Here is a 23,358-nt window from a genome sequence, read left to right as displayed (position 1 = left end):
TCTCCCTTCCTCTCCCTCCCCTTCTCCCTTCCTCTCCCTCCCTCCTCTCCTCGTTCCCCCCTCCCCTCCCCTCCCCCTCCCCTCCCCTCCCCCTCCCCCTCCCCTCCCCTCCCCCTCCCCTCCCCTCCCTCCCCTCCCCCCTCTCCTTTCCATCCTCTCCCTTCTCCCCTTTTCCTCCAGAAGCAGCTCTTGGGTAAGGACTGGACGGGAGCCAAGTGCTGGCATCAGCCGTGGAGGTGCTGAGACTCACACAGTCAAGGGTGCGGGGCCCTGACGTCCACAATTAGATCCCCGTCCTCTCGCAGGCAGTCCAGCGGCCTCTTCAGTGTCCATCCTCATCTGCCATTAGCATCTCGCCAGGAAACACCCTCCTCATTCCCACCTGCCAGGCGAGCCGGGCAAAGGTCAGTGCCCACCGCAGCTGGCAGCTGTCCAGTGTAACCACTGGCTCCTGCGCTGTCCCTCCAGGATCCCAGGCCGGAGGCCCGCGTCTCGATCCTCTGTGTGTCCCTATCCCAGAGCAAATATTTGAAACCGTCCCCAATGCTGCTGCTCATGGGATTGTTTATCTGGTTAAAGCGGATCTGGCACATGTCTGTGTACCGTGTTACCCTCTGTCCACATCCCGCCCCCACCCCTGCTGCCCACGGCCCCCCACTGCCCCCCAGTGCTGCCCACTGCCCCTCACTGCCCCCCACTGCCCCCCAGTGCCGCCCACTGCCCCCCACAGCCCCCCAGTGCTGCCCACTGTCCCCTACTGCCCCTCACTACCCCCCCACTGCCCATATAGGGGTGCTGGGCAGTTGCACTGGACCTCACCCCAATCATTCAACAGTTAGATTTCAGTAAGTCTGTGAGTCTGTGTAACCATAACCAACTGTGCTAGGTTCTTTTTAAAAAATATATTTTTATTGATTTTTAGAGGGAGAGAGAGAAGAGAAACACGATTGATTGGCTGCCTGCTGCAGGCCCCCATTGGGGATCGAGCCCCAATCGTGGCATGTGCCCTGACCGGGAACTGAACCTTCTACCTCTTGGTGGTGGGTGGACGCCCAACCACGGAGCACACGGGCCAGCTGGGCGGACGGGCTGGGTTCCTGAGACAAATCTAGGCCCACAAAGGTGCTATGATTTCCTCACCCCTCGGCCATGTCGGCTGCAGGGCCCCAGGCACAAGCGCTAACACTGCCCCCGGTGCCCTCGGTTCCAGACTTGTTCTCCCTCTTCTCGGTAACGGGAATAGAGGGCCGAGCCAGCTCCTCCTCCTGCTGGGGGAGTCCAGGCCGTGGGCTACGGCTGGCGCTGCTCTCTGGGCTTCCCTCCCGCGCTGACCAGGCCGTTTCACGATGTGGGGTGGATGGTTCCTCAGATCCAAAGTTCAGGCAGCTGTGAGCGCGGGCACGGTGCCAGCTCCCGTGACCAGTGGCAGTGTGTGGCCACGGCTCCCTGGCGGCGAGAGCCCGTGAGCCGCGTGGCCGGTACCGAGCCTGCATCAGCGGCCGAGAAAACACGCACCTACATACACGTATTAAAGGACACATGGGCCTCTGCCACGCGGGTCTCGCTCTCAGTGCCGCTCACTGGCACCTAAAACACCCAGCAGCATCGTCACGGCGACCACTGCTCCTCCCCCATGCCCCACGCCCTAAACACCACCACGTCCCGGCTTCTGCTGCCATGAAGGTCTGTGGTGATGAGGATACTGGAGAAGAACGCTATTTTAAACCCCAGAGTGCTTGGATTAAAAAAAAAAAGGGGGGGTCAACATGTCAAATCCTTCTCAGATTGCATGGATGCAATGGTTCCTGCATTTCTAAGGGGCGTTCCCAGGGGGACAGTCACCCCTTTGTTGCGACTTCAGGGGATTTGCGGCTCCAGATGCACAGGCGAGTTCGCATGGATTTGTAAGTGACATGGAGACGCTGAGAAGGGCCCCCAATCCAGTTGCCTTTAACTTGAATCTGTGACTGTTGGGAACACTGCGTGGGCTTGTGTGCGAGGGCGCAAGCCACAAAAAAAAATACAATTGGGTTCATCTGCAATCTTTCCTGTGTTAATTTATTTTGTTGATTCCGCTATAATGGCGGACATGATATTTGAAATTCATGGGTTATCTCCAAACCTGAATATGGCTTTAAGTTTCAAAAACCATTTCAGTGGCAAATCTTCTCCAAATCGGAATGGATCAAGTGCAACCTGCGAACGACAATGATTTACAAAGGGGTTTCAGCGGTTCTCAACCTTCCTAACGCCGCGACCCTTTAGCACAGTTCCTCGTGTTGAGGTGACCCCCAATGTCATTGTTACAAGTTGAACACAATGAAAGCATGGTGATTATCACAAAAACAATATGTAATTATAGATGTGTTTTCCGATGGTCTTAGGCGACCCCTGTGAACGGGTCGTTCGACCCCCAAAGGGGTCGCGACCCACAGGTTGAGAACCGCTGGTTTAAGTGACCATTTCCGGCCACCATCCTGAGTGTGATACCATGTTGGCGATATTGCTAAAATGGAGGCAAGAAACAAGTTTAGAGAAAAACAAAAGTAATTTGTGGGCCGTTTGTCTCCATAACGCCCCGCCCAGACCCCGAACCAGCGCGCAGGGGGAGCCGCTGGGCCGCCTCGGAGCCGGGCCCAGGTTCCGGCTTCTCCCGTCGGGAAGGCGGCACGGCCGCCGGGTGCGCGCGGCAGGCGCTCGAGCAGCGTCTCCATAACTTACACCTTCGGGTCCCGGCCTCCATCGGGGCCTCCATCGGGGCCTCCATCGGGGCCTCCATCGGGGCCTCCATCGGGGCCTCCGGGCCCCGGCACAGAGGTGAGCGCCGGCCCGAGGGTGGGTGCAGGGTACGAGCACCCAGTTCCTCCGCGCGGGGCTCTGGGCAGCGGGGGGCGGGGCGGGGAGGGGTGTGTGTTGGGGACCCCGCCCCCCACCTCCGCGGGGATTGGCTGCCACCCGCTGTGGGCGGCCCGGGAACAGGATGGGGTTCGGGGTCGCGGGCGCGGGCGGCGTGCGTTTCGGGCGGAGTTCCCCGCCTCCGTTCAGACCCGCTGGTCCTCTCCGGCTCGGGCACCCGGGGTCCGGCCTCGGCCTCGGGGCCTCGTGGGTGTCCGAGCGGGCTGGGCGCGGGGGCGCCGGAAGGCAGGGGCGAGGGGCGCGGGCTCGGGGGTGACAGACACCCGGAAACGGATCGGGCTGCGGTGCCCCGGACCGGGCGGCTGCTGAGTAATCGCGGCCGGAGGCGGCGGGGACGCCCACGCTCCCTGCGCCGCAGCGCCCGCCCCGCCCCGCGCCCGCCCGCTGCGCCCCGGCAGGTGGAGCGGATCCGGGCGCCGGGCCGCACGGCTGCACCACCTCCCGGCCCCGCGCAGGCCCCGCGCCCATGGCCGGCGCCGAGCAGCAGCGGCCGCGCGGGCGGGAGGACGCGGACCCGGCGGCCGGGGCGCCCCTGCAGGACGCGGAGCTGGCCCTCGCGGGCATCAACATGCTGCTCAACAACGGCTTCCGGGAGTCGGACCAGCTCTTCCGACAATACAGGTGATGGCGCCCCCCGTCCCCCCCCCCCGCGCGCCCCGTCCCCCCCCCCCCCACGCGCGCCCCCCGGCCCGTCTTCACGGGATTCAGGCTGCGGCCGGCCTCCCCTCCCGGGGCCCCTAATCCCCGGCCCGGGCCCCAGGGCCTCCCCCTCGGCCGGGGCTGCAGCCGGCCCTGCGCCTTCGCCACACCGTCCTCTCCACCCCACCCGGCGTGCTTTCTCCCCGGGACCCGCGGCGCGACCTCCCCGCGCGCTCGCTGGCTCCCCTCACGTCCCCGGCCTCGCCCCCCCGAGAGGGGCGCCCTCCCCCCGGGGCCTGGGCCTGGGGAGCAGCGGCCGGATGCGATTGGAGGCGGCGGGGCCTGGGGCTTGCAGGGCCGTGACCCGGCTCGCGTGCGCCCTGACCGCCTGGACCTCTCCGCGGCCGGCTGTGCAGCCTGTGCGTCCCCGGCGCGTCTATTTGCAGACAGACCCGCATCCTGGCCGGGCCGGGCCGGGCCGGGGTTACAGAACTCGGCCGGACTCCGCTGCCCGCCTCTGCCCGGCCGCGTGCCCGTGCTGCCAGCGCGCACCGCGGTCAGGGTGCCTGACTTACAGGAGGAGGGACATGGGGCTAACACATGCGAGAGGGAGGGGCCCACACGTGTGCTGAGCTGTTTTCTTATCCGCCTTTTAACGAGGGAAGGAGAGCTGCGTCCTGGACGCTTTCTCCGGGGGGGCGGGGCCTGCGGGGGGCGGGGCCTGCAGGGGGCGGGGCCTGGCCCAGGGAGCCGTTTGTGATTTGCCCTTTGCCTGGGGACGGGACTCCAGGATGTTGGTGAGCGGCCTCCCTGTCCATGTTTCAGGGTCACGTGCCTCTCACTTTAGACCCACCGGTTGGGTAGGAACCAGAGGGAAGATGTGCAGTTGTGATCGGGAGCCAGGCTGCGGGAAAACGAGAGAGAGAGAGAGAGAGAGAGAGAGAGAGATGCATGCGGCTGCTGCAGATGTTCAGGCCTCATCCAAGCTCCCACAGTCCTCATGGCACAGCAGAGCGCTCCCCGCCCTAAACTTCCCACTGAAGACGTTTTGAAGCCGGACATGAGAACCTCTCAGCTTCACTCAGAACATTTCACGTTTAAAGCAAGCCGTCCGCTTCCAGCCAGCGTTCTGTCGAGGCTGTGAGTGCAGAGCGGATGTGAAGACTCGGGCTTCCCAGTCTCTTGTGCAGATGTGTGGTCCCCTGAGAACACAGGTCATGGAAACAAGGGTGAAATCCGAGTGTTCGTGCCCTGAGCTCTGACCTTTCTGTTTTCAGTCCTCACCTGAGGTTTTTCCCCAGGGATCTGCAGAGCGAGTGGAAGAGAGCGGGAAAGACAGAGAGAGAGAGTGATGACTTCGGTTGGTTGCCTCCTGCACAAGACCAGGGCCCTGTCAGGGCGGAGCCTGCAGCCGAGGTACGTGCCCTTGACCGGAATCGAACCCGGGACCTTTCAGTCCACAGGATGGCACTCTAGCCACTGAGCCACGCCAGCTTGGGCTGCGCTTTTCTTTTTTGGACTCCGGTTCGTGGCAGGAGAGAGGGCGGGAGAAGGTCTCGGAGTCCAGCTTACTCTCTTTAGTTGCTGACCAAGATACGCTGTTTGTATGTCTTGATACCACGTGCTTTGAAATGTCCTGTGTTGCTTATTTTTAACTAGCGGCCGGTGTACAAATCCCACTGGGGTCCCTTGGCCTGGCCTGCGCCCTCTCGTAATGCGGGACCCCTCGGAGGGTGTTGGGTAGCCAGTTTCGGCCTGATCCCCACAGGCCCGAGCCAGACAGGAGGGAGCCCGAGCCTGTGCGTTGAGCATCTGTCCCCTGGTGGTCAGGGCGTGTCATAGCGACCGGTTGTTCGGTCGCTTAGGCTTTTATGTATAGAGATGACCATTTTTTCTAAATCGCTGTAGCATAGTACTTAGGTATTACCCCCGGTTCTTGTCTCCTGAAAGCGTGAAATAACTGTTTGTGCTGTTACGTTTTATCCAGACGATTGTATGCAATGGTGATAAGGGCAGCTGGTACGTTGTAGGAAGACTTGTGCACAGCTACCCACAAAGAATGCACTTTGAAAGGTGTTTCTGGGCGGGTGAGTCTGGGGGGGGTGAGGGAAGGGGAAGGTGTCCAAGGAGGACTTGCATTTTATAGGTAAGAGCTACCTGCTTGCATTCTATTTTTCAGTCGCAGTTGACATATAATGTGAGGTGCACCACATAGTGGTTAGATACTTACATACCTTATGAAGTGACCCCCCCCCCATACGCCCAGCACCCATCTGACACAGGCGTCGTTACTGCAGTCCTATCGCTGTGTTCCCGGTGCTGTTCTTGTATTTGGAAATGGGAGCAGAAGATAAATAAGGAAACAAGCATCGTATCTGTTCTCTGCCAGGTGCGCTGCTGGGCACATTTCCTCGTGTTCCCAGTGCTCTGGGGACGGCTCCAGTGGGGTGCGGCTCTAGGGGGGTGCGGTGGGGTGCAGCTCTAGTGGGTGTGGCTCCAGTGGGTGCGGCTCTAGTGAGGGGCGTTTCATCCTGAGTTTCCCTCAGGGACTTGTTTCCATGCTTATCACGGACCAGGACCCAGCACTGTGGTTCCAGATCAAGGGCTCTTCTCGCTATACCGTCCGCCTGTCTCCCAAGGTGATCAGATTTGTAGTTTGCCCTTCGACCTTGTTTTCCAGCCGCTTACACTCTCTTTAGGGGAGGACAGTAGCGGCCATATCCTCTCCGCATTCCCGCCGCCCGGCTTGCAGCCGCCTTCTGCCGCCTCTGTGGGGGTTGACTGGGTGTCTCAGGGCTTCCCGGCCGGCGGACGGGAGCAGCAGGCATCGTGGTGTGTGGTTAGAGCGGAAGGAAGACTCCATGGGGGCCGGTGCGGTGGAGAACGGGGCAGACAGGTGACACCGGCTGCTCTGTACCCCGTGCCTGCCCTGCCCTCCCTGTGCTTTCTCCCAATGCTGAGTCTGCGTAGGAGGAGAGGGTCCGAGTGAAGTTGCTTTGACATTAAAGTTAGCCCGGCCGGCGTGGCTCAGTGGGTTCAGCATCCACCCAGGCACCGGGAGATCGCTGGTTCGGTTCCCGGTCAGGGCACAGGCCGGGGTTTCCGGGCCCGATCCCCAGTAGGGAGTGTGCAGGAGGCAGCTGATCCATGATTCTTTCTCGTGTTTCTGTCTCTCCCTCTCCCTCCCTCTCTCTGAAATCAATATTAAAACGTATTTTTTTAAAAAGTTAGCCTCCCATGTTGCATTTGAAAGATTTAGATCCTGTTACGCATTAGCAACTTCCTGTTCCCTGGTTGAAAGGTTGCTGCAGGACCGTGCGGACACTTCCTGGGGTGGGGGGTGGGGTGTCTGGGAGCACCCTCGGGTGCTGGGAGGGAGAGCGGAGGGAGAGCGGTGGTTTCCTCCTTTCTTGGGTTGTTTGGTCACAGACCACGCCTTCCAGGATCCGACTGCTCAGCTTGGAACAACAGGAACACTGTATCTAGAGGAACAGTAACATTTTTATTAAAGGGGGAGCTTCATTCTCTCGCCACGTGACTGGGAAGATAGACGTTTGAGCAGCGACCTGTTGAGAAATGGCTCCTCATAGAAGCCGCTTCCCTGACGGCCATTCTGAATTAGTGGGAGGTCTGGCTGCGTCGCTCAGACATAACCCCGTGGGAGGGAAACGTGTGCACAATGGGGGCTCTCATGTCACGGGCGGGATTTCCGAACGTCGCCGCCGCCCCCTGGTGACCACGGTCCTGGCGCAGCGGGCTGCTGCTGAGCCCCATCGGGCACCTGGTCCCAGAGGCGGGGACCGCTCGGGCCGCGTGGGCCCACGGACATGCACACCTGTACATGCGCACGCTGCTCCAGTCCACCTCCACCCTCCTACGTACACGCTCTCACGCCTGCGTGGCGGCCGCCTGTGGACTCACAGGGGGCCAGGCTGCGGGTGCGCACAGTCAGGCAGCAGGTGGGGAGGCTGGGAGACAGGTCCAGGGCCTGCAGCCTGCAGCCGCGGGGGAGCAGCGCGCAGCCCAGCGGAGCATCCTCACGGGGAAGGAGTGAGTGGGTTTCAGTGGAAGGAGGTGGAGGGTGGGAAGGGGAAGGAGACCGGGAAGGTGGCGGGTGGATTCCCACCGACTCCTGCCTGTGGGTATTATTAATCTTGTCCGTGTCCGTGAAACCAGAAGCATGTTGTGGTTATAATGAATGTCCAGTGAGGAGAAATGGCGGGAATAGGATACAGAATTAGGACCTGGTTGGTGCTATGAATTGTGATATTCTTCTTTTCCCGCTGTGCTTGCCGAACATGGCAACAGTGTATTAAAAGCAAGGAAAATGGGTGGTGAGCAATGTGTGTGTGTGTGTAACATGAAGACACGGGTCCTAGGTCGTTTAACGCTGCTCGTGGCACATGCAGCCCAGCCGTGTGGCCACGCCCTTACCTGGCGCGTGAGGGTGGAGCCAGCCTCACGGGAAGGCAGACTGCGGCCCGCGGGCCAGACCCAGCCTGCGGCTCCTGTAGAGTCGGCTGGGACGCAGCCACCCTCGTGCGGTCGTGTGTGTCCGTGGCTGCTGCGCGGTGCAACAGAGCAGGGAAGAGCTGTGCAGAGACCTGGGAGTCGAGACCTAGAATATTCCTCTGCTTCAGGCAGTGGTTCTCCTGGAAGGACGGGCGTGCGGGAGAGCCGGGCCGGGGTGTCTATGAGCCTCTCCCGTGGAGACCGGGAGAGCGCGCAGCCGCCCACGATTGCTCCAGGAGGTGGCCACTCGCCAGAGCCCACGGACAGCCCGTAGGTGCAGAAGCAGCGGAAAAGGGGGCGCTCGGAGAAGCAGAGACGCTGTGAGGGGCCGGCCGGGAGCCGGGAAACGCGCTGCTGTTGTTTCCCTTCTTTTCAGCTCCGTGGTGGGTTCGGACAAAAGGCTCAACTATTTTTATCAACGACTGCCCTGTCTGAAAAGGTCCCGCTTAAACATTCATGAAGGACTCACGTGCCTGCAGGGGGTTCTTCCGAAACGGCAGCTGCCGCAGAACAGGGGAATGCAGGTGTAGGGAATGGCCAGAGAAAGGGAGAGCCGGTGCAGAGGTGTGCGTGAGTGTGTGTGTGAGAGTGTGTGTCTGTGTCTGTGAGTGTGTGCGTGTCTGTGAGTGTGTGTGAGCGTGTGTGTGCATGTCTGTGAGTGTGTGAGTGTGTGACTGTGAGAGTGGATGTGTGAGTGTGAGAGTGTGTGTGTGAATGTGAGTGTGTGTGAGTGTGTGTGTGAGAGAGGGTGTGTGTGTGTGTGTGTGAGTGTCTGTGAATGTGTGCGTGTCTGTGAGTGTGTGTGAGCGTGTGTGTGCGTGTCTGTGAGTGTGTGAGCGTGTGTGAGAGAGTGTGTGTGTGAGTGTGTGTGTGTGAGAGAGTGTGTGACTGTGAGAGTGGATGTGTGAGTGTGTGTGTGTGGGTGTGAGAGTGTGAATGTGTGTGTGTGAGTGTGTGACTGTGAGAGTGTGTGTGAGAGTGTGTGAGTGTGAATGTGTGTGAGTGTGTGTGTGTGTGTGAGAGTGTGTGTGGGAATGTGAGTGTGTGTGAGAGTGTGTGTGTGAGTGTGTGTGTGTGAGAGTGTGTGACTGTGAGAGTGGATGTGTGAGTGTGTGTGTGTGGGTGTGAGAGTGTGAATGTGTGTGTGTGAGTGTGTGACTGTGTGACTGTGAGAGTGTGTGTGAGAGTGTGTGAGTGTGAATGTGTGTGAGTGTGTGTGTGTGTGAGAGTGTGTGTGGGAATGTGAGTGTGTGTGAGAGTGTGTGTGAGAGTGTGTGTGTGAGTGTGTGTGTGAGTGTAGAAACGCACATTCAAGGTGTCACCCTTAGGAGAACCCGTGTGCCGTGCGTCACGCGTGCTCGTTGACAGGACATGACAGGCTCCTTCCCTCCACGGGAGTTGAGAGGAGATCGGAGTGGATGTGGGTGAGGATGAGGAAGGGAGAGAAGTGGCCTGAAGCCTGGACACTCTCAGCTCTGGTCACACAAAACCCGGCGGATCCCCAAACCGTGATGTGACCCAGGTCAGGCCTTGCGCTCCGGCTGCTTCAGGCCCGAGCACCGTTTTCACGCCCGGCGTCTGGGCCAGGGGCCTCCTCCCCAGCCCGGCAGCAGGGGGACTGGAGGAGGGTAGAGGGAAGTACAGGGCCCGGCGAGTGGGTCGCAGAGATGAGTTTCTCTATTTCCAAAGGCTGCCTGGCGCCGCTCTCCCGCGAGGGGCTGGGCTGGCGGCAGGAACTCGGCCCGTGGCTCTTCCGCCTCCGGGCCTGCTCCCTGAATTAACCCGTGTGCCGCTCGCCAGCAGGTCCCATCTGGGTCCGTAAGGTCTTCGCGGGCCAACGCGGGGGCCGGTCCAGTCCCCACTAAACCCTTCTTGTTCCGGGGTGCCGTTCGTCCCAAGTTCTGAACAGTCCCTTCGCGTGCGTGCGTGCTGTTTTAAATTGAGGTGTGGACACGTAACATTATGACCCGATATTTGTATCTGCTGGGGAGCAGTCAGAATAGGTCCAGGGAGCACCCGGCCCCCACGCAGATGCAGAGCATGTTTCCATGTAAAACCGTTCGTCCATCTGCTCTCTGAGAAGAGACGCCACCTCCTGGCACTCGGTCTGAAGGTTGAGGTGTGGGCGGTGATGGTCAGCGCCTCAGCCCTCCCCCAGCCGGACGCTGTCCCCATCCCGTCCTTCTTGCTCAAGAATTTCAGAACCTCAGAGGCAGGGACACAGGCGGTTCCTCCGTCCAACAGGAAGACGGTCCGTTATTACAGAGGGAGCCGGCGAGCGCCGGCCGTGGGCGGGACACGTGAGGAGCAGGCCTGTCCTTCCAGGAGGGGCTGCTGACTCCACATTTATTTATTTATTTGTCTATTTAATATGTATTTTCATTGTGGATAGCGTTGCAGATAGCTCCCACTTTCCCCCCTCCTCCCCTCCTCCCCACCCCCCCCCCCCCCCGCAGGTCTTCACCAGCTTATCGCCGTGCCCATGGCTATGCCTGTAAGATGTGAGTCCCCCACCCCACACCGAGACGTGTCAGTCTGTGCCATGCCTCCCTGCTTCCCGTCGTATTTATTCATTTATTTATTGTTAATCCTCACCCGAGGATATTTCTCCCTTGATTCTTAGAGAGAGAGTGGAAGAGAGACGGGAGGACAGAGAGAAACATCGATGTGAGAGAAACGCATCCACCGGCTGCCTCCTGCACGCCCCCTGCTGGGGATCGAGCCGGACACCTGGGCACGTGCCTGACTGAATAGAACCAGTGACCTCCTGGGTCCATGCTCAACCGCCGAACCACGCGGGCGGGCGGAAGGCTCTTTAGGTTGTCGATAACGTGTGGTTTGGCCGATCTCTGCAAGGTGCTATCAGTGCTGGCTCCACCTGCTATTGGCATTTGTGGGGGTGAGAGAGTCGGTTATCTGTGTGCATGACCTAAGATAGAGAAGGAACAGATAGAAATCTAGCCCTAGCGGTTTGGCTCAGGGATAGAGCGCTGGCCTGCGGACGGAAGGGTCCCAGGTTTGATTGGGGTCAAGGGCACAGGCCCGGGTTGTGGGCTCCATCCCCAGTGGGGGGCGTGCAGGAGGCAGCTGATTAATGATTCTCATCATGGATGTTTCTGTCGCTCTCTCCCTCTCCCTTCCTCTCTGAGATCAATATAAATATATTTTTAAAAAATGTAAATCACCCTAACTGGTTTGGCTCAGTGGATAGAGCGTGGACCTGTGGACTGAAGGGTCCCGGGTTCGATTCCGGTCAAGGGCATGTACCTGGGTTGCGGGCGCATCCCCAGTGGGGGGTGTGCAGGAGGCAGCTGATGGATGTTTCTCTCTCATCGATGTTTCTAACTCTCTATCCCTCTCCCTTCCTCTCTGTAAAATATCAATAAAATATATTTAAAAAATAAATAAATAAAAAATGTAAATCTACCTTTGCCCACCCCTGTTTAGACCACAGTCAGGCTGTGCATCCATCTTGGGTTGTTTCCACCCTTTGGCTTCGGGGAACAGGGCCTCTGTCCGTCCAGTGTTTAATGTCCTGGAGAAACTTCGTTTTCGGTTTCCACGGGAAGGTTAGTACATTTGGAAACAGACAGGCAGTTGCTTCTTTGTAGTCTCAACAGTTTTTCTACCTTTGGGGAAGTCCTGACACACAGAGAGAGAAAAAATAGCTGTTTTATTACTGATGGTTCCTTTTCAAAAAGAAGAAATCAAAGGGCTCCTAAGGCATATTGGGGAGCTTTTTTATGTTTGTTTTTTAGCTGTTCCTTTTGAAAAATGCCTGCATCTTCCAAAGTGCAGAGCATTGTCCAATCAAGTCCCAGGTCCCGTGTTCCAACACGTATCCACGTTATTTATATAATTAAAAGGCTGGCAGGATTCCTTTCCCGTCAGAAGGCGGTTAGAACTTGCTTTTCCTCTCAGTGCACATCTAGGGGTGGTTGTGAACTTAAAGCAGAACGGGTGTGTTCCTGAACTTGAACTGGGAATGTTTGATTCGGTTTCCTATTTGCTCGCACGTGAAATTGGGGAAGGACCGGGCACCCAGTGGGGGGGGCAGGGCCCAGGGGGGCGGGGGGGGGGCGGGTTCACTCTGAGAGTTCTTTGGGAGGGGAGAGTGGGTTTGCGGGGTGTGGACCGCGGTAAAACCCTGCAACCCACTCTAAGAACGGTCCTTGTTTTATGTGTATAAAGTTTTGAACACATTTTGCCTTTTTGTTTTTTTTACTTTAAAAAATATATTTTTATTGACTTTTAGAGAGAGAGGAAAGGAGGGGGATAGAGAGAAACATTGATGAGAGAGGAACTCATTGATCGGCCGCCTCCTGCACACCCCCCACTGGGGATTGAGCCCACAACCCAGGCCTGTGCCCTGACCAGGAACTGAACCGTGACCTCCTGGGTCAGCGCTCAACCGCTGAGCCACACCAGCGGGCATGTTTTGCATTTTTAAAACGAATGTTAACCGCCTCGGTTTGGGCATGTATTTGCGGGTGGTGGGCTGGCTCACGAAGGCAGCCCCTCTTACATTCGACTTTCTTGTCCCCCTGGCCTTGAAGGAGGGGGGCGGGGGGCGGGGCGTCTCCACAGACAGACCAGTGACCTCCCGCGCCTCTAACTATCCACTCAGGGCAAGTCCAGCTGCTCGAAGCCCTTCCCTTCTCTCCCGTCAGTAGGACTGTGTCGTGATCCCTGCCTCGCAAATGTTGTTAATTATTCCTATTTTGTTTTTTTAACAGAAATCAGAGCCCCTTAATGAGCTTTGGAGCCAGCTTTGTCAGTTTTCTGGTAAGTTGATGTGGGGAGGTCCTGCGTGAGGCGGTGAACATATAACGGGCTGGTATGTGCTTCATGGCTCCTGCTGCGCAGGCTCGCGATGTGAAGGACCCTGGAGAGTTCAAAACGGCAGTAAAGATTTTTGCCTGTTAGCCAACACCTGTAAGAAAACTTCTCTCCTCTTTTTAAAAAGAAGATGCTTGTATCTCGTAGCGCATTCCCGTTTTCCCAACCAAAATTCATTTTAAGTGAAAATGTAGTTATTTAAATATCTTCCCCAAAATTAAAACTGCATTTGAATGGAGAAAAGTCAGACTTTGAATAATACAGGTTTGCTCTGAAATTACCGAATAAATGGGCCGGAAGGCAGTGAAGCTCGCAGAGCCGAGGCCGTCGGGTGCTGGTGCATTTTCAAGTGTAATTTAACCTCAGGAATTGAGGGCCGAGGTCGCCGCTGGGTTTGAAAGTAAATCGCAATCTAGGAAATCCGATGCTTTTATTTTTCAGAAACATCCCCTAAACTGCTTTCAAACTTAATTTCTTGGAAAGCCACCATGGAATTGTAACCGAAAAGAAAAGAAAACAAGCCCCAAGTAGAGGCCAATAAGAATGAAATAGAGGAAGCATTGAGATCCGAGATTTAGGAAGACAGACAGCAGCCGCGGGGCGCGGGCCCAGGGTCCGGCGGCTCCGGGGGCTCCGGGGGCCTGGGGCTCGTGTGGGCCGTTTTCTCAAATCGCCGGGAAGACAACAGAGTTTTCAGGGTCTTCTGGTTTGCAAGGAAACAGTTGCCTTCTTTCAGGAACACGGTCCTGGGTGGATGGGATTCGAGCCTGATGGAAGGGGCTGGGGCGGCCGAGGCCGTGGTAGGTTGGTTGGGAAGGGGAGGGGGTTGGGGACACGCGGGCGAGGGGGCCGCGTCTGTTTGGCTGGATTGGAAACGGTTGGTCGTGCCGAGGAGGCCTGGGATGCCCTGCGGGCTGTGAGTGTGACGGGACTGCAGAGCTCACAGTGATTCGCCTCCTTAGATCCTTCCAGAACCCCGTGCCTGGCTCTGCCCCGTAGCCCGTGCACCTCGGAAACCTCAGTTCTACGGGGTGGAAAGAGCAGGTGTCCAGCGAGGAAGGGATCGCCCCCCCCCAGTCACACGTGGCCTAGAGCAGCGGTTGCCAGCCGGCCGCCTAAAACCTGTCCGGGGCGGGTTCCCCGTGGACCGGCTGGGTTCCGTCCGTGGTCCCGGGAAACACTGCCTTTCACAGAACTGCCCGCGGTCTCTGCGGGTTTCTGTGCGGTACCGAGGGGGCAGCGCCCTGGGTGGTAAGAACGCACTTCCAGTGAGACCCGGTTATAAAAGCTGAGCTAAGGACCAGTCAGACATGACACCGGGCTTTGGTCGCCGTGGTTCTAACTGAAAGTAAAATTGTAGAACAGCAGGCCTGGCACTCACTCCACGTGTCTCTCTGTGCCGGCGCAGGTGAGTGTTTCTTACTTCATGCCAAGGTGCTGGTGTCGCTGTCTGTACATGAATAGGATACGAGGCAACGTCCTGGCTCTTTCCTTGCGACAGATCATTTCAATGTTTCTGTGGTTTGGAGTTTTGCTGTAATAACTTGGTGTAAATTTTCGCACGCTTCCTGATTCACCCCTGCTTTCCCCATTTCTCCCTTGGAAGAACGCCATGATGACATTCGAGGAGGAAAAAATGCAGTTGGCGTGTGATGACTTAAGAACGACAGAGAAGCTGTGCGAGAGCGAGGAGGCGGGCGTGATCGAAACCATCAAGAACAGAATTAAGAAGAACGTGAGTGCCCAGTCTTCGGTGGCGGACCGTGGGCCCCTCGTTTCGGACGCTGCTCATTTACGCGGGTTTGGTGTTTAGAACATAACTGAATGCGTTACTTGTTTCTTAGGGCTTCTGGTTGTTATAAAACATATTCCTTGTTTTGTTTTGAAGGTTTTGTTTTGGATATTTTTCCATTGATTTTTGGGGAGAGAGAGAGAGAGAGAGAGAGAGAGAGAGAGAGAGAGAGAGGGAGAGAGAGAGAGAAACATCGATGTGAGAGAGACACATCTATTGGTTGCCTCCTGCACCCACCCCAACCTGGGGCCAGGGATCAAGCCTGCATCCCAGGTATGTGCCCCTGACCGGGAATCGAACCCAAGACTCTTCAGTGCGTGGGCCAACACTCTAACCACTGAGCCACCAGCAGGGCCATTCTCCCCTCTGACCTGGTTTGTACTCATCCCTCTTCCGAGAAGTCATTTTCTACAAGGACCCGGGCCCGGGCCCGAGCCTGCTGCGTGTCTTCTCCAGGCCCCACGGGTCCTGGCACCTTGTCCCTCAGAGCATTCCTGCGATGCACAGCGAGGCAGCATTCCCTCGCTAGGCGGTCCGCGCATTTGCATGTCTATCTGCAGTATCTGGTACCTGCCCAGCACGTGTGTTAACAATTAACCTTGGTGACGGGTCCTTGCAATGTAAAAAGCCTTTTCACGCACAGGAACTCGTTAGCCCTTCCAGCAACACGCAGAGTAGATGTTATTACCAGCAAAGGATTAGACTGACTTTTGCTAAGCAAACAAAACAATGAGTGCTGGGCCCGGCCGGCTTGGTCCAGTGATTGAGCTCAACCTATGAACCCGGAGGTCACAGTTCGATTCCCAGTCAGGGCACAGGCCCGGGTTGTGGGCTCGATCCCCAGTGTGGGGCGTGCAGGAGGCAGCTGATCCATGATTCTCTCTCATCATGGATGTTTCTCTCTCTCTCCCCCTCTCCCTTCTTCTCTGAAATCAATAAAAATATATATTTAAAAAAAACGATTGCTGGGCCTAGATCAGGAACAACCGTGGCCATGATGAATTATGATGATCCTGAAAGGGGGAAAACTGGTCCTTCTGTCAGGCGTACTGTGCATACTGTGGTCATATTTGCAGGAATTTCATCAGCTCGTATCATTGTGAAAGCAGATGAAAGCTGTTTTGCTTATTTTGTTCAAGTTTACTTTGTATTAAGAATGCAGTGTCCTATTACAGTCATTTTTCTTCATTTAGAAACATTCTTTACTGTAAAGACCAACATCTTATAAAAAGTAGGGTTTTTTGGTTTTACTCTTTGCTTATTTCTTTTTGAAGGCCTGCAGTTATTATTGATGTCCTGAGCACACATTTCCTAATATACTTAAACTAGAGGCCCAGTGCACGGACTCGTGCACCGGTGGGGTCCCTCGGCCTGGCCTGCACCCTCTCTCAGTCTGGGGCCCCTCTGGGGATGTCAGAGAGCTGGTTGCGGCCTGATCCCCGCAGGCCAGACTGAGGTACCCCACTGGTGCATAAATCCGTGCACTGGGCCACTAGTACGCATATATGATCTTTGGTTCATCTCTTCCTGCCCTCCCCCTTCCCCCCTCCCCCCTTCCCTCTGAGATTCATCAGTCTGTTCCATGTTTCCATGCCTGTGGTTTCCACTCCTGCATTGAGTGTCTGCCTCCTGGTGGTCAGTGTGCATCATAGCTACTGGCTGGTCTGCCGGTTGGCCTGTCGCTTAGGCTTTTGTATATATAGATAACCTACAGTTTAGCAACGTTTAGCAAGGGATATGAACTATTAGAGAGACAGTCACCTCAGAGTATGACAAATTTCGGGTTCTATTTGTGATTCAGTCAAAGCTACTTTTTAATTCCAGGGAAGTCTCTCCTTAACACATGTAGGAGAGAATGTAGCCAGTTTCCATCACATCTCAGTTATGGGCACCTAAGAAATGAACGCTAATATCAGTCCTACCTGATGGTGGATAGCTACCTTCAGGCTTTCTACTTTGGGGAATGTTTTGTGCCTTTAGTGGTTTTATTTTGGAGAAGTATGAACTCACATAGTTTTATAAAAGGTAAAAAACCCTGCATTTCAGTGTTGGCTTTCCTTGTCCCATGAACTCAGGGCTTTTATCGGTTAGGATTCTGGGCTTTGGGTTTTGATCATTGTGTTGTGAACAGAATGAAGCCCCACCGTGGTCAGTAAGGAGCGGCCAGGCTCGGGGGGTCATTGGTCTTGGCGTCTCGTGGTGGCCATGTCTCAGCGAAACCACTTTGCACAGTAAGTTCGCAGCTGCTTGGAGGGAGCGTTCTTGTGGGAGACTCACCGTGCGCTTCTTCCCTCCGCAGGCGGACGCCCGGAAGTCAGCGCCCTCGACGGTCGACAGGCTGCAGCGGCAGATCATCATCGCGGACTGCCAGGTGTACCTGGCCGTGCTCTCCTTCGTCAAGCAAGAGCTCTCAGGTACCGGCAGCATCTTGTGAACGGCCTTGCTCGTCAGTGTGCAGTCAGTGATCCTCTCATTTTCAAAACTAGAGGCCGATGCACGAAATTCGTGCAGGAGTAGGCCTTCCTTCCCCCGGGCTGCCGGCACCGGCTTCCCTCTGGCTCCCGGGACCCGGGCTTTCCTCCAGCCTCCAGCACCCAGGACCCGGGCTTCCCTCGCAGCCCCAGCTTCGTCTGGAAGGTTGTCTGGAAGGACATCTGGTCTAATTAGCATATTACGCTTTTATTATTATAGAAGCCTCGCATTTCAGCCTTTGAAAGTCTGTGGCACTGCCCTGTCCAGTGTGACTCAGTGGATAGAGCGTCGGCCTGTGGACCAAAGGGTCCCGGGTTCGATTCTGGTCCAGGGCACGTGCCGCACATACCTCAGTTGCAGGCTCCTCCCTGGCCCGGGCCCTGGTCGGGCGTGTGCAGGAGACAGGCCATCAATGTGTCTCTCCCACATCGATGTTTCTCTCTGTCCTTCCCTCTCTCTTCCACTCTCTCTAAAAGTCAGTGGAAACATATCCTTGGGTGAGGATTTAAAAAAAAGAAAAGAAGAAAAAGTGGCACCTCTTTGGGGTACGGTAACCGGGTTACTCGGAAAATTGGGACCACGGTTCCGAGTGGTGTCACGTGGGCCACTTCTAGTGCCAAAGTCTCTGTTCATCCTCTCGTCTCAAGAGAGTGGCCATGCTCAGGGGGCACCAGTGCCACAGACAGACAGACAGGCAGACATTTTCTTGGTGGGAACCAAGTTCTGATAGTACCTTTAGAGCTGGTTTAAATGCCAGGTTTTTTTGTTGTTTTTTCAGGAAATTGTTATTGAAGGCCTGAGCACATACTAACATTTACTAGTTGATTTGAATGACCTACATTTTAACCTTTAGAGAGAGAGATAAACTAATTTCTTAATTAGTTTAAGAGAAATATTTTCTTTAATTTTGTAGCTTTAAGATCTTGAGTGGTAAATAATAGCATATTAGTTTAACATGAACATTCTGTAATTTATTTTTTGTGAAAGTACATTTTTATTTATTTCAAAGAGTCAAGGAGAGGGAGAGAGAGATAGAAACATCAATGATGAGAGAGAATCACTGATCAGCTGCCTCCTGCACGCCCCACACTGGGAATCAAGCCCGCCACCAGGCATGTGCCCTGACGGGAATCGAACCCTGACCTCTGACCTCTGAGCTACGCTGGCTGGGCTATTCTGTAATTTAAACAGTTTCTCATGGACATGCATGTGTTCTTTGCTTTTAAAAAAAATGTTTCACCCGTGTACTGAATTTCTTTCCCAAATTGCCTTGAGAAGTGGCCGTCTCATTCTCCCGGCAGGCTGATATGCATCAGTTATTGTTCCACTTGTCATAGATGTTTAAGCAGTGCTCTTGGTTCCTCCCCCAGCCATAGACTTTGCTGAATGTGATATTGATACTGAAGTGAGGTTCTGGCAGCACGAAGACCTCAGTCTCTAGTAAGCGTGTGTGGTGATTTGCTTTGCGAATAGCTCGGTGTTTGTTTGAAACAACAAGTATAACCCGGTGAGGCAGGGGGTCCCGTGGGGGTGAGGCCGACGGAGTCCTAACGAAGCATGCCCAACTCCGGAGACCAGGTTCAGAGACGCAGATCTAAGTTTATTATGTAAGTGCAGCAGTATATATAACTCTCTGGACCAATCAGAAGTTTACACCATCCTTAGGGCAACCAATGGTAGGAAAGATCAGGGTACTCTGTAGGGGCTCTAGGGGGCTTGCTCAGGCGGGCCCTGCCACTTCCCGGTGTGCCGAGGAAGCTTGTACAGGAGGAGTGCGCTCACGCCATTGCATCTGCCACTGCACTGAGATAAATCTCCTGAGCTCTTCCCACACCCGGAGTGGGCTTCCCTCGCCTTTTAGAACCCACGGGGTTGTTACACCATAAAGTGTTTATTTCCTGCTTTGCTGAGGCCCATTTCTCAGAAAACATTTTTTAAAAATATATTTTATTGATTTTTTACAGAGAGGAAGGGAGAGGGATAGAGAGTTAGAAACATCGATGAGAGAGAAACATCGATCAGCTGCCTCCTGCACTCCCCACTGGGGATGTGCCCGCAACCAAGGTACACGCCCTTGACCGGAATCGAACCTGGGACCTTTCAGTCTGCAGATTGACGCTCTATCCACTGAGCCACACCGGTCAGGGCAGAAACCATTTTTTGTGGATAATTTTCTTGGGGGAAAACTCCTTGGACGTGTCTGTTATAGGCACCTCTTCCCCAGCCCTGGAGCGGTTGGCACACGCCTGCCTGAGCTCCAGGTAGACGTGAGTCTGTGAATGTTGTTACTGCCTCACCCCCGGGCATGCGTCCTGACCTGGAATCGAACAGCGACCTCCCGGTCCATGGGCTCTTCGCCATCATCGCTGGCGGGGCTGGGAGGGTCTCTGTCCCCATGGCCCCGAGCACCTGGATGGTGGGGTTCGTCACCCCCTTCCCATCGAGAGGGTCACTGTTAGTCGCTTCTGCTAATCAGCCCCTGAGTGTGGACTGTGGGCGAGCTGTGGCAGGGATAAGGGTGACGTGACCGTTACGCTGCACACTTACCCCGGGTTCTAGTTCTCAGGCTTTCTCCCATGCTTGTCCCATGTCCCCAGTGGGGGGCGTGCAGGAGGCAGCCGGTCAGCGATTCTCTCTCATCATGGATGCTTCCATCTCTCTCTCCCTCTCCCTTTTTCTCTGAAACCAATAAAAACATATTTTCAAAAAAGAACTAACGTATTTTTTTAGTGGTTTGCAGCCCTGAGTCGTAGAATGGCCTATAAAGCCGCCACCCCCAAAAAATAAAAAAATGGAAAGGATGCAGTGTTGCCCGGTTTGAGGCGCTCTTGCGCGCCCTCTGCCGTCCGTGCGGAACGGTGCCTGCGCGCTCACTGTCCGCTCTCCCTGCCCAGCGTACATAAAAGGCGGCTGGATCCTGCGGAAAGCCTGGAAGATCTACAACAAGTGCTACCTGGACATCAACGCGCTGCAGGAGCTGCACCAGAGGCGGCCGCCGGGGCCCGCCGACGCCGCCAACGACAACCACGCGGCGGCCGACGGGGTGTCCGAGGAGACCCTGAGCCGGCTGAGAGGTGCCGTGAGCTTTGGATACGGCCTGTTCCACCTTTGCATCTCCATGGTGCCCCCCAACCTGCTCAAAATCATCAACCTGCTGGGGTTCCCCGGAGACCGCCGCCAGGGGCTGTCTTCACTGATGTATGCGAGCGAAAGTAAGGACATGAAGGCCCCTTTAGCTACGTGAGTAGCTGTTGCGCTGCTTTGTCGGTAACGTAGTGTTGAGAGTAAGGGGCCCGCGGTCGGCCCGGGAGAGGAGCAGCAGGTAAACGGGGTTTGGTGGGCATCAGGCGAGTGTCTTCTTTTATTTTTTTATTTGTATTGAGTCCGGAGAGGAAGGGAGAAGGAGAGAGAGAGAGAGAGAGAGAGAGAGAGAAACATCCATGATGCGAGAATCATGGATCGGCTGCCTCCTGCACGCCCCTCACAGGGCACCGACCCACCCCGCGGGCCTGTGTCCTGACCGGGAGTCAGACGGTGACCCTGACCGGCTGCCTGGGTCAGTGCTCGACCGCTGGGCCACACGCAGCTGGGCGAACCTCCTGTCTTGCGATGCAAGGCCGTCGGCCGTGGTTCCGGGGTTGGTAGACGCTGTCTTAGGGAGCCGGGCCCGGTGCTAAGGCTCACAGACGGGTCCTGCGTTCAGACGGTCAAACGATCCGATTCCCAGCCTGACATGAGGGTGTAAGCCGTTCTGGGGACCTTGACCACAGTCACCGAGATCCCGGTTCCGGTTCTTAGATTTAAAGGATGAAAGTCTGACAGGGCCTTTCTGTGATTATGAATTTTTATTCTTCTGCCCTCATCTTGGATAATTTTCGTGACGATTCCGGTTGGTCCCTTGGTCTCTTAGATAGATGTGGCTTTGGCTGCTTGGTGCGATCGCAGTAAACCGAGTCACTGTGTGGTTCAGTCTAAGCTTAAGTGGCAGTTACTTAAACACGAGAGTGTACTGGTCAGAGCAGGGACCACCCATCCTCCATCAGTTAAAAATGGTGTGATTTTTTTCCCAATTTGGTAAATACCTGTGATTTGCAATTTGGATGATGTTACCAGACACTAGATGTCCTTGGACGTCGTACCGCTTGTCGGAATTTTCCCCAATAATGGTGATATCACAGGGAGCCTTCGAGCGCTCTATTTCTACTCATGTCGGAATTGAGGAATTTGAATATTTATAATATGTGGTGGCTATTAAAGAGATCGTTAATTTTATTATTATTATTGATTGATTTCAGAGAAGGGAGAATGAGAGAGAGAGAGAGAGAGAGAAACATCCATGATGAGAGAGAATCATTGATCGGCTGCCTCCTGCACACCCCACATTGGGGATCGAGTCCACAACTGGGCATGTGCCCTTGACCAGAATCGCACCCGGGACCCTTCAGTCTGCAGGCTGACGCTCTATCCGCTGAGCCAAACTGGCCCGGGTACGATCGTTAAATTTTCATTTCAGAAATGTCTGTGCCTCCCCAAACTCATTCAGTGACACAAACCGTGGCCCTTCGTTAATTTGACTTAACAGGTTTGTAACGTGTGATCATTTGTCTGTTTACATGTTGACACTGTTTTCTGAGAAAGGAAGCGTTAGGATTATGAATGTACATCAGCCTGATTTCCAAAAGGGAACCACATTTCTGCGTGTGCCAGGAGCACACGTTTACAGAAAAATATTGGTTGTGGGTTAAACATTCTGTTCATTAAGGCAGAGCCCAGTGCGTCCCTGGAGGGCCTCCTTTAAGACGGCACTTTCCCGAAAGGGGTGGATTTGAAGTGACAGAATTTTTAGTAACTTACTTGTTTTCTAAATGGAGCCTCTTCGAAGGCCTGAGAAAGGGCCCTTATCTGCTCCCTCATTTATACTTTAACCCGTGGCTTTGCCCGTGGCTCCTGCACTTACATCCTGACTCTGAGGCCTGCTTGTGAACACGGGAGAAAGCAACATTTTCCTTTTGCAAAGAAGTAACGCTTTCCTGAGCAGGGACAGGACGTGCCGGCCTCGGTTCCTGTCTCGTTTGCGCCTCGATGAGCGAGGCGTGGTGTCCCCCCGGGAGCCTCGGGAGCTACATGCTTCCGGCCTCGATTCGCGTCTCCCCCGGGGCGTGGGCTGCTCTGGGCGCTGAAGTTGCCGTTTTCCAAATGCTGACAGCACTAAGGCAGGCGGCTCTCTGACGGCGCAGCGGGGTGGGGGCTGGGGGGTGGGGGTGTCCGGACGCGCACACGTGCGCCTGTGTGTGAGCAGCGGGGCCGGGAGGGGTCCGGGCCCAGCATCTCTCCCCCCGCAGGCTGGCGCTCCTGTGGTTCCACACCGTGGTCCGCCCCTTCTTCGCCCTGGACGGCAGCGACAGCCGGGCGGGCCTGGAGGAGGCCAAGGAGATCCTGCACAGGAAGGAGGCTGCCTACCCCAACTCCTCCCTCTTCATGTTCTTCAAGGGGCGCATCCAGCGACTCGAGGTACCGTGCCTGCGTGTGCGCGTCCTGAATAAAGCCTCCTGCGGGCCCGCCTGTCATTCCCGCCTGGGACGAGCCGCACAGGAGCCGCATGTCCGAGGCCAGGAACCATCTGTGCCTTCCCTTGTGTCGTGGCCGCGTCCGGGAGCCCGGGCCCTCAGCCCGCTGCCTGCTCCTGAGCCGGAGCCGCGGGCGGGGCAGGGGAGAGTGTAGGCTGTGAGCCGAGATTGGCGCTGGGGCGGCAGGCAGGAGCGTTAGAAAGTCTCTTAGATGAAGAACAGGAAACACACTTTATCTCCCGTGCAGTTCCTAGTAATCCACCTCTGACATGTCATGGTGGCTAACGATGGATGTTTATACATGGAACCGCCTGCCATGTCAGGGACGGCACCAGCTCTGAAGTCATCACAGCTTTTATTTTCCGTGTGCGCCACTCGCCTGCCTGCTGTGCCCACGTACTACCCGTGCAGTCCACCCCACTCCCCTGCCTGCTGTGCCCGCGTACTGCCCGTGCAGTCCACCCCACTCCCCTGCCTGCTGTGCCCGCGTACTACCCGTGCAGTCCACCCCACTCCCCTGCCTGCTGTGCCTGCGTGCCATTGTGCGGTCCACCCATCCAGTCCCCAGGGCAGCCGGTGGCGTAGATGTAAAATGTCACCCGCTTTCTATGGAAAGAAGAG

General features: G+C 56.0%; 1 protein-coding gene across 4 annotated transcripts in view; it reads left to right on the top strand.

The window, feature by feature from the left end:
• The first annotated feature begins 3,236 nt into the window (after positions 1–3,236).
• Positions 3,237–23,358, top strand: part of TTC39C (tetratricopeptide repeat domain 39C) — a 34,111-nt gene continuing 13,989 nt past the window's right edge. The window contains exons 1-6 of one of the 4 annotated variants that reach the window (XM_059707460.1): positions 3,238–3,537; positions 12,804–12,852; positions 14,513–14,641; positions 16,998–17,112; positions 20,065–20,382; positions 22,467–22,681. In XM_059707460.1, coding sequence (XP_059563443.1) covers positions 3,383–3,537; positions 12,804–12,852; positions 14,513–14,641; positions 16,998–17,112; positions 20,065–20,382; positions 22,467–22,681 — 981 coding nt within the window. In that variant the 5' untranslated portion in view covers positions 3,238–3,382. Of the gene's footprint in view, positions 3,538–12,803; positions 12,853–14,512; positions 14,642–16,997; positions 17,113–20,064; positions 20,411–22,466; positions 22,682–23,358 lie in introns of all 4 variants that reach the window. The other 3 variants (XM_059707461.1, XM_059707463.1, XM_059707462.1) reach the window with 3 other exon arrangements.

The sequence above is a fragment of the Myotis daubentonii genome, chromosome 8, assembly GCF_963259705.1.
Source record: "Myotis daubentonii chromosome 8, mMyoDau2.1, whole genome shotgun sequence".
In the NCBI taxonomy this organism is placed as follows: Eukaryota; Metazoa; Chordata; class Mammalia; order Chiroptera; family Vespertilionidae; genus Myotis; species Myotis daubentonii.
Note: the sequence above shows the minus strand (reverse complement) of the source record. Positions and strands in the feature narration are given on the sequence as shown.